The 11,532-nt window shown below is 34.0% G+C and overlaps 1 protein-coding gene across 5 annotated transcripts in view; it reads right to left on the bottom strand.

Moving 5' to 3' along the window:
* Window positions 1-934: 934 nt before the first annotated feature.
* LOC130866640 (vomeronasal type-2 receptor 116-like) overlaps window positions 935-11,532 on the bottom strand; it is a 65,255-nt gene continuing 54,657 nt past the window's right edge. For 2 of the 5 annotated variants that reach the window (XM_057758239.1, XM_057758246.1), the window contains exons 5-6: window positions 11,303-11,426; window positions 4,538-5,457 (exon numbers count right to left, since the gene is read on the bottom strand). In XM_057758239.1, the coding sequence (XP_057614222.1) occupies window positions 4,538-5,457; window positions 11,303-11,426 (1,044 nt within the window). Of the gene's footprint in view, window positions 987-4,537; window positions 5,458-11,302; window positions 11,427-11,532 lie in introns of those variants that run through there. The other 3 variants (XM_057758232.1, XM_057758254.1, XM_057758263.1) reach the window with 3 other exon arrangements.

Below are 11,532 nucleotides of genomic sequence, written 5' to 3'. Positions count from 1 at the left end.
TTTTTTTCCCAACCCTTTACTCTGTGATGATGCCTGTCTTTGAGGTTGAGGTGTGTTTCTTGTATGCAGAAGGATGGATTCTGTTCTTGCATCCAATCTGTTACCCTGTGCCTTTTTATAGGTGAGTTGAGTCAATTTACATTAAGGGATATTAATGACCAGTGATTGCTATCTCCTGTTAATTTAATTTTCATTGTTGGTGATGTTAACTTGCGGTTTTCCCTTCTTTGAAATTTGTTGCTATGAGACCATCATTTGTCTGTGGTTTTGTTGGTGTAGTCAACTTCTTCGGTTTGAAGTTTTCCTTCTAGTATTTTGTGTATGGCTGGGTTTGTGGTTAGGTATTGGTGAAATCTAGGTTTGTCATGGAATACCTTTTTTTGTCCTTCTATGTTGACTGAAAGTTTGGCTCTGTTTAGTAGTCTGAATGGCATCCATGGGCTCTTAATGTCTGCATAACACTTGATCTTGACCTTCTGCCTTTTATTGCCTCCAATGAGAAGATAGGTGTAATTCTGATTGGTCTACCTTTATATGTTACTTGGCCTTTTTTCTTTGCAGCTCTTAATATTCTTTCTTTATTCTGTATATTTAGTGTTTTGGTTATTATGTAACAAGGGAACTTTTTATTTGGATCAAGTCTATTTGGTATTCTGTAACCTTCTTGTATCTTCATAGGCATATATTTCCTTAGGTTGGGAAAGTTTTCTTCTATGATTTTGTTAAATATATTTTCTGTACTTTTAAGTTGAACTTCTTCTTCTTCTATTCCTATTATTCTTAGATTTAGCCTTTTCATGGTGTCCCATATTTCCTGGATATTTTGGGTTAAGCTTCTGTTGGATTTAATGTTTTCTTTAACTCATGAGTCTATTTCCTCCATTGTATCTTCAGCGCTTGAGATTCTCATGTCACATACATATAAATAACTAAATTAAAAATAAAATTTTTGTTTAATTTTTGTTGTACTTATCATTATAAATACCCTTGACTCTTACATGTTTTTACAATTAAAACTATTTAATTGGACCTTGTTTAATTGATTTGGTTTATGTATATTTGAGAATAAATGAAGGTCAAAGACTACTTCCAGGAGTTCACTACCACATTCTATAATATGTATCCTGGGAATGAACTCATCATCCACTTCAGGAGCAAGAGATTTGATTGCTGTTATATCTTACTGACCACAAATGTCCTATAAGGACTTTCATATCACTGTATCAGATGAAGGGAAATAGAATAAAAAATCTGTTTGTCATTTTTATGTAACCAACCCTAAACAAATAATCATTTGAGTAATAAAGGCTGTGTAGATGACAACACCATTTAGATAGTTGTGGCTAGTTGCTCTCATGTAAAACCATTTTATCCTTATAATTGTAACAATATTAACTGGGTGCTGTACATAAATATACTGAATACAGGACTTCTCTTTTATGCATCTTGTGTCAATACTTATCCACACTTTCTTAAATTATAAATCTGATTTATTCTTAGAATAGGTAATCTCTGGATATTGCTTGAAGTTTTCAGTCTCATACTAAAGAGTTTCTGATGAATTTATAAGTAATTATTCCTATCCTCATTAATCTTAAAGAGGGCTTCCATTTTGAAGCATGCACATAACATGAATTCAGCAGATTTGATGCAATATAGTGTTCCACTTTGTTCCTGTATTATATGGTGTCTATAAACTTATGTAGAGAGGCATATATAAATGCAAATAAAATAAATATTAATAAATATATTTGAATGGAATCTAATCTACATTTAGTTTTACAGGAGATTATATACTAGGATAGACTATATATAAAATTTCCTTACATTATAGTTTGATTATCAAAACTGTTTCTTTGAGAAAATGACATATGCCATGAATTTCAATGAGTTAAATATGTATACCCTGGCATATGGTGTTACTTAAAGGGACATTGTTATTGATCACATTCTTATAATAACTAATGCAAGTATTTGGTATATTTAACTTGTTAATTGGACTTTTCAACCATTTGATCAACCCCATGTGTATTACCAAGACTGAGGAATGTGAAGGATTTTTCTCAGAAGGAAAAATTCACTTTGTCATTAGAAACTTCATTTTTGCTGAGCTTTGGCTACAATCAAAACTGCATGCTGCCATTTCTTCCTGCCATAATGTTCTGAAATCAGGACCAGAATCAGCACTGCATGCATAGGAAGGCATTTGAGGAAAATTGGACACATGCTGATATTAGGACTTTTACCTAATCCTTCCATAATTATACTATATGAGCATGTTTAAATATCAATAAGTTTATTTTATATATACCAAATAAGTGACCATATTTCACTTAGTATATTATATATTATCAATTATATGAATGTGTGGAAATGAATTGATATAAAGTTGAGTAGCTTCACAATGCTAGAAATTTAGGAAGAAGCATGGATTGTTTGATCTGTTCAAACAATATGGAGCTTGCAAACTTGCTTTTCTAGTTATTTTTTTCAACTTTATACAAAGTACATTAAAATTTAGAGGGAATGTTAACTAAAAGTTTTCCATTGTACTAGCCTGTTGTCATATCTATAATACACTTATTAAAAGAAAATTGATGTAGGAGTGGCCAGCCTACTGTATTTCTGATCCTAGGCAGAACTATATGAAAAATCAAGCAGAAAAGCTAGCAAACAGCATTCCTTAAGGATCTATGCTTAAGATTTTTATATAACTAGGTTCAAATGCCAGTGAAGGAATGGACTTGTTAGCTGGTGTAAGAGGTCCTTCTGTCTTTGTGTTGCTTTCATTGGTTAATAAAGAAATTGCTTTGGACCTGTTGATAGGGTAGAACTTAGGTAGGTGGGAAGACTTAACTAAATGCTGGGAGAAAGAAAAGCAGAGAAGAGAATTGCCATGGACCCACCTCAGGAGATAGACGTGCTGAGACTTTGCTGGTAGGCCACGACCTCGTGATGATACACAGATCAATAGAAATGGGTTAAACTAATATGTAAGAGTTAGCCAATAAGAAATTAGAGTGTATGGGGCAAGCGGTGACTTAATTAGATCAGTTTCTGTGTGGTTATTTTGGGGCTCTTCAAGCCAGGGTGGCCAGGATGAATGAGCAGGATCTCTTCCTACAATTGGTGCTCCAACATGGTAGACTATATCTATGTAAAACTTGAGAGGCCTTAAAAAGGAATTCTATGTGTGTGTGTGTGTGTGTGTGTGTGTTGTTTAACACAGCTTGCTGTTTGCTGGAAGTGTGCCACAGTTCTTTTAAGAGATTTTTTTTGTCTCAGCAGCAGCAGCAGCAGCAGCAGCAAGCAGCAGAAGAAAAACATGCCATTTTTGAAAAAGCAGGCTTTATGGGTAAGGCGTATGTATTAATCAATACTCTCTCTCTCTCTCTCTCTCTCTATATATATATATATATATATATATAAAACATATGTATAACAATTCCCTCCTTTTAACCTAGTTATATTTTGAACATATATTATAGGTTTCAGGTTAAAATTTTTAAGGGATTAATGATTGTGCAAATGCATGGGACTGATTCGCATTGATTCTCTTTAGATCTTTTCTTCCTGTTTCTTCATTTTGACCTAATGTAATGTGTTAAATTTCTTAATCTTAGTATATTTTTTTTTGCTTTCCCATAGAAAACTGTTTGTTTTTCAGTGAGAAATAGAAGAGGTCAATAAGACAACATAAAGGGCTTATGGAAAGGAGTATGGAAGAATAAAGGAATAAAGGAAGGAGAAGCCATAATCAGGGAATATTATGTGGGAAAAATATTTTTAATGAAGGGAAATAATAAACCAGTATTTTGTTTTAGTTTTATAAAATTTAATTCTAAAAATTATTTTAATTTCAATTAGGAATATGTGTGATTTTTTAGTGTGTTATTATGTGCACATCTGAATGTATGTGTTCTTGGAAGTCAGAAGAGGGCAACTCTTTCATTAGAGCTATTGTTATAGGAAGGTATGAACTGAGTTGTGGGGAATGGATAGTGAACTCATTTCCTCAGAAAAAGAACACATGAATTTAAATGCAGAGAAACATTTCATCTTCCTAGTATCCTTTATATCTATTTATCATACATTTCTTTCTCTCCATAATTCTACTTCTCTAACTCCTAGGATGCAATAGTATTCACTTTTCTTTACCCAAAAATAGGCATATTAGTTTCAACATCTGATACTAATATTTCACTCTACTAAAAGATTTTTCTGTTTTCATTTGCATTCAAAATCCCACTTTCACTCATTTACCGATAGAATTACTTAGCATTTATTTTAATGTTACTGGACAATTATGGAATAAAGGAAAACATCCCTGGTGTGTTAATTGTAAAAAATTGAATCTTATTAAGCCACTTATTAAGTGGCTGTGTGGATATTTATAGATGACAACAGAAAAGTAGTATATATGACACTGCTGTGCCTCATTATTGGAAGAAATGATAAGAATCATTAGCCATTCATATGGTTTGCACTGTATTGTATTTGGCGGTTCTGTGCCAATACTGTAGTTTTCAGTTACAATTTATGAAATTTGTGTTCGGGAAGATGTTTTCTCCCTTAACCTTTGAAGAGAATTTCTCTCTGGTCTTAACAAAATTATATAGCACTTGGGGATAAAAATGCATCCCAATAGGCCTGCACTGGAAGCCAAGATGGACAAAACCTCCACAGCTACCATTATCTTGCCCTTGGTGCTATGGTAGACGGGGAGAAAGGTGATCCAGACACTGCAAAACAACAGCATGCTGAAAGTCAGCAACTTGGCTTCATTGAATGTGTCAGGGAGATTCCTGGCCAAGAAAGCAACAATGAAGCTCACGAATGCAAGGGAGCCATGGTATCCCAGGACACAGTAGAATGCAGTAATTGAGCCCTTGTTGCACATAATGATGATTTGGCCATGCTCAGAGTGCACATCTTTGTCAATAAAAGGAGGAGAAAAGTGCAGCCAGATTGTACAGAGAATAATTTGGATGAGCATACAGATGACAATGATATAGTTGGGTACACCAGAAATCAGAAAATACCTTATTCTTGTTCCAGGGACTGTGACTTTGAAAGCAAGCAGCACAGTCACTGTTTTGGCCAACACAGTTGAAACAGCCAGAGTAAATACAACTCCAAATGTGATTTGTTGTAGAACACAGGTAGCTGAGTTGGGATGCCCAATGAAAAGCAAGGGACACAGGAAACAGAAGATGAGTGAAATTAGCAAGATGTAGCTGAGATTCTGGTTGTTGGCCTTCACAATGGGAGTGTCATGATTCTTCACAAATATCCCAAGAACCACAGTTGTGAAGGCAGAGAAGAACAAGGCCATTAAGGTAAAAACCATCCCTAAGGTGTCTTTGTAGTTCAGAAAGATCACAACTTTTTGAATACACTGGTTCTGCTCTCTGTTTGCATACTCATTCTCGAGACACCTCACACAGTTGTCCACATCTGCTGGAGACCGAAAAGCATGATTAGTCCAATGCACAACTTCCGCCATTACTTTACAGAATATTTCAATTGTGTTGAATAAACATTTTGATATCTGCATTCTTTGCTGATGATGTATTTGAGAGACACTGCGTCATAGCCATATTTTCATTTCATAATACACATTCATTATCTTTATGGGCAATGAAATAAAACAATATGTTAACTATGTGTTTATGACACCATTTTTATGTTATCCGAAAGCCCACATATATTCAATACTTTCTGAATGCTATGATGAATTGACAGAAAGTAGTGAGTTTACAGAGATTAAAATAATTAATCATTGTATTGCACAGAGTGTATTTTAATATCTCAGATCCCATGGTTACAGTGATGCCTTCTGTATTTCTGACTATTTTATGAATGCTTTCCCTGAAGTAGGTGGGTATTGTGTCTTCTATTGGTACAAGTTATCTGATACATTTTGTAATATGAATTCACCAACCCAAACACACTGACATAGAAGAATCAGGAAACAGAATCTGTAAGGACTCTTGGGGTCTGCACACAACATGCTAAGATCAAGTTCTCAACTCAAAGGAGAATGTTTTTTACAAAGGGACAATGTACAGGGAATAAGAATCAAAGACAGGATATAGAGAATGGACAGGAGTAAATCAACAAGAGAGGAGGGAAGAGGTTTTTTTCAGGGAGGACATAACATTGACTCTTATTAGAGGTAACAGGTGTGGCCTAAATGAAAATAGCAGTTTATAAAGGTAAAAGAGAACAGCTAACAGTATAAATAATTTAGCTTTGATTGGACAGGTTAATTAGAAAACTATAAAGTACTTTTTGCTAGCTAGATTTCAATTCTTTGATATCTGATAGTGAGCCTTGGGAGGAATAAGTGACCAAATAAGGTATTAGAGCTTGGTGGCTAGTTTAAGGAAAATACTAGCCATGTCATCGTTTCTGTTGATGTGAGGAGAAACCATGACCACTGTTACTCTTACAAATAAAAACTAGTTGGGTGTCCTATAGTTTGGAGGCTCAGTCCATATTATCATCCTGGGACATGTTGCTATGGAGGCAGACATGGTGCTGGAGAAGGAGCTGAGTTTTGTATATCTTTAAACCATAGGCTACAGGAAGTAAATGGTATCACTGGGAATGGCCAGAGCATATGAAACCTCAGAATCTTCCTCTTCTATGACACATTTCCTCCAATAAGTTCACTCCTACTCCAAGAAGGCAACATCTCTGAAGTGTCCAATTGCTATCACTGTTTAAACTATTATTCTAATATAATGTTCTGTGGAAGGCAAAGGGAATGGGGAGAAGGGCAAGACTTGCTAGAGTCATGTCCATTCTTAGGCTGGCAAATGTCCCTTCAGAATCAGTAAGTTATATGTGTGTGTATATCTCCATGTGTGTGTACTTGAAAAAGTAAGAATAAAGCTCAAATATCAGAGTTATTTAATTTATATGGAGGAAGGAGGAAAATAAGTATGAGAGAAGAAAGGTATATAAATATAATTTTTATATTTAAAAAATATATATTTAAATAAAATAATATTTTCACTTGTGTCCTCTTCAGGCAGTATGAATATTTTATCATAAAGCCTTATAAGAAGCAGTAACCCTATCCTAAAGATAGATACTTCTGTACATACTTAGCATTAAAAAGCCCTCTATCCTGATTCTATCAAGTTTAGGGACAAAAAAAATGCATTCCTGCCTAATAACAATTTATTTGAGACAAAGACTCTATAAGTGTACTCTGGTGTGAAGTAGATATTGATATAACATCATGACTATGAAAACAGAAGATTATTAAGGCACGAGTGATAGTACAGATGGTCTGCTTTGAAGAATAGTACTGCATCCATAAGTTGTAATCTTCTACCTGGAAAATTAACAAAATGTGAATCCAATTGCTTTCACCCATTGGTTAATTGCAAAGAGTGATGTTGTATTTCTAAATTTTAAGCATTTTTAATCAAGAAAGATAAATTTATGAACACATATAATTATTTAGTTAATTTAAGTGGATGGAAATTTATCTCACTTATCAAAGGAATATACTGTTCTTCCACAATACCTGAGTTCAGTTCCCAACATCCATCTTATGTTCTCACGATTGTTTGTAATTATAACTACAGGAGCATTGATGCCTCTCACATGCACCTGCAATTGTGTACACATAACTTCCAATCTCATATATATGTATATATACGTATATATATATATATATTTAAAAGATTAGTAAAATATTTTTAGCTTTTGTTGTATTTTGTTGTAAATACCCTTTATTCTTGTATATTTCTATATTTAAAACAATTTAATTAGAGTTTGTTTAATTAATTTGGAGTATGCTCTATGGGCAGGTACATAGAGATCTAAACACAATCTCAATGAGTTGGCAACCACTTCCTATCATATGAATCCAGGGATGATATCATCATTTTTTGTAGCACGAGATTTAACTTGTGAGTCATCTTACCATATATAAATATCTTTTATAAACATTCATTATATAGGATGACAGGCAAAAGGGGAGAAACTATCTATTTGCCATTTTTATATAAACAACTCTCAACAATCATTTCACTAATAAGAGCTGTGTAGGAGATAGTACCATTTGGGTAACTGTGGCTAGTTGCTTTCACAAGGAACAATTTAAATCCTCTACTCTTTGACATTATTTACTGTGTGCTGTATGTATAAATGATAATTATAAGACTCTATATTTTCTAATCACGTGTTAAAATTTATTACACTTCCATAGACTGCAAATCACATGGATCTTTGAAAAAAGTATCTCTGGTTATTGCTGGATGTCTTCTGTCTAATAAATAGCAGTCATTGAAAAATTTACAATGATGATTTTTTCCTCATTAGTCTTATAGAGTACTTGAATTCGATTCACAAGTTGCACAAAATAGAGTTTAATGATTCTGATGTCCTAGTCTCTTCTCTGTTGATTTCTGCAAATATATTGTGGTTATAAAATTATATAGTGACATATACAGACATGAAAATTGAAAGAAAATAAATATTAGTGAAGATTTATGACTGGAATAAAATCTGTATATAGTTACAGAGGATATTAATCACTAATAAATATGTTGTTTAGGATTTGACCAGAATGTTGTATGAGTGTGAAAACTGTTTCTTTGAGACAAAGCCATCTAATACAGACTTCCAATGAATCAAAGATGTATGTCATGGTATAAAGCACAATTAGTAAAAACTCAAGGTCAGAAATTGGAGTTCAACCTGAAGATCTGAAAAGCAAAACAGCCAGCCACTGGCTCTTACCTCAACCTCAGTCTGAAATGGTAATCCTGCCTCCAGGAATCTCAGCAATAGACTGTCTGAAAGCTGTCTCCCCCCACATTTTATATTCCCTTCTAAAGCTGGTATTAAAAGCATTCACCACTGGAATAAATGTATGTACCACCAGATTTCTATATTAACTAGGGTTGCTACTGGGATCAAAGGTGTTTTTTTTACAATGATCTTGTCTATAAGGCTAACCAGTAAAACTGTTTTACTCTATGATCTCCAGGCAGTCTTTATTTATGAAAGTACAATTGTAATGGCTCTACATTTCCCCTTTCTGTGACTCAAAATAATAAAAAGAAGGCTATAATTAATATAAGAAAACTATATACAAGAAGTACAATGACTATATACAATATATACAGGGAAGAAATATATTCACAATATCAAGTCCCTTTGCATTTGACATATTGAGAAAAATATTTTGTATGTAGCCTATCTTGGTGAGTCCAAAATCTTATACCTAATTTACTTTCTACCAATGACTTACTTTCACCAGAAAGAAAGTAAGCTCCATGTGGAGTTTCTTCGATGCCCATTATCTTCTCTGAAGTAGATTAGTCTGCTCTATTATCCTAAACAGTGGATAATACTTTTTTCAAGGACTAAAAATTTGCATTACATAGTTAAATAAGCTGTATAGGTAATATACCTTGAACAAGATTCAAAATGCATGTATAATATATTTGAACATTTTAATCTCAAAGTTATTTCAATATACAAAATTTGTATACAATACACCAAATAAAACCAATGTGAAATATTTAAAACTAACAGTTGCTTTTAAAAAGTAGTTTCAATAATCTCCCCCTTTACCTTGTCATATCTTTATCTCCCCTTTTCTTTTCAGAGTAGATTCAACGTTCTACATTTCTGTTTTATCATATGTATATCCCCTTTTTCTTTCCATTTCTTATTTTCTTTTCTTTTTCTCTCTTCTTTCTTTTCTTCCATCGTTCCTTCTTTCTTTGGTTTATTTTGAGACAGGATTTCTCAGCAGCTATGGGGCCTGTCCTAGAACTCAAGATGCAGACCAGGCTGACCTTGAATTCACAGAGATCTGCCTCATACCGCCTTCAAGTGCTGTGATTAATGGCATGCACCACGACCACCTTTTTTTTCAAAACAAGAACCTTGAATCTAATTTCTTTGTTTACCCTTCTTTCCTGAACATTAGCCATAACAACTTGTAACAAACATTTAAACAAAAACAAATATCCATAATCCATTTTAGGGAAAATTTGGGCATATTTTCTAGGCTACATCCTGCTGCTTGGTAGTGCCGATAACTTTTGATGACCCAAAGAAAATTTGTAATTATGGTAAAGTCCTTATTGGACGATTCTATGAGACTGGATCCTTTCAGCCAAAGTCTTGAAGCTCTTCTGGATGTAGAATTCAGAGAATACTGCAACAAATATACTCTGACACATTGGATCATCTGGGTCATCCATTCCCACTGGAGAGTTTTCAGGGACTCTCCTTGATCAAACCTAATTTTTCTTAAGTCAGAATGAGTCCACAGCCTCTTACTTCCTTTGGAATCAAAAGTAAAACCTCTTCTCCACATCAACATATCTTTTGACTTAAATTTTGAAGTCAAGACATTTTCGGATTATATAGGTTGGATCAATCCAACAGCATCAATAATCAAATGCCTTTAAGCAGCTGTGGCTCCTTCCTCAGAAGTTAAACAATTCAAAGACAACACAATAGCATACAGTATCCAAATTTTCTGTGTAATTTTGATCTTTATATGGAAGTTAAGACAAGGCAGATGGGAGCTGGGAGCTCTAGTTTTTCTCTCAAACCCAGGTGTCTGGGCTTTGGTCCAGCTCTTAGAACTAGAAATCCACTCCCATCCATGGCCTTGGCTAGTGGATAAAAAGCCTCAAGAAAATGTCATTTTCATGGATTCATATCACAAAATGTTGGGACCAAATTAAAAATGATTAGTAAAAATCCAGAGTCAGAAATTGGGGTTCGACCTGAAGATCAGAAAAGCAAAACAGTCAGCCACTGACTCTTAACTCAACCTCAGTCCAAATGGCTATCATGTCTCTAGGATCTCAAAAAGAGACTATTTCTGAAAATTGTCTTATATTCCTCTCTAGGGCTGGGGCTAAGGCATGTACCACTGGAATTAAAGGTATGCATCATCTGATTTCTATATCAACTAGGGTAGTTATTTGGATTAAATGTGCATGTCATTGTGGTTACTGGGAATAAAGGTTTGTGTTACCATAATGTGGTCTGTAAGGCTGACCAGTGGGACTGTTTTACTCTTAGATTTCAGGCAGTCTTTAATTATTAAAGTACCATTGAAATTCCACTACAATGGTATAGCAAGTTATTTAAAGTGACTTTGTTAATAATCATAGTCCTATAAAACTTAACTTAAAAAGTAATATATTTTATTTCTTCAGTTGTCTTTTGGTCCATTTGAGCATCCCAGTATGACTGAGAGAAGATGGTCTATATGATGTGAAGGATTTACTCAATACCAAACACTCACTTGTCTCATTAGAAACTTCATTTTGAGGGCAGGGACTGCAACCAAAACAGCAGGCTGCCATTCCCTCCTGTGAGAATTTTCTGAATCCAGGAAGACAATCAGCACTGCACACAGAGGGCAGCATCTGTGAAAAATCAGATAAATGTTGATGTCAAAAGTTTTACCTACTCCTATAACTATATTTTATTATCATGTTGATATACCAATACGCTAATTTTATATACACCAAA

This window comes from Chionomys nivalis, chromosome 2 (assembly GCF_950005125.1).
Source record: "Chionomys nivalis chromosome 2, mChiNiv1.1, whole genome shotgun sequence".
Taxonomy (NCBI): Eukaryota; Metazoa; Chordata; class Mammalia; order Rodentia; family Cricetidae; genus Chionomys; species Chionomys nivalis.
The sequence above is the reverse complement of the archived record's forward strand: the minus strand, read 5'-3'. Positions and strand labels throughout refer to the sequence as shown.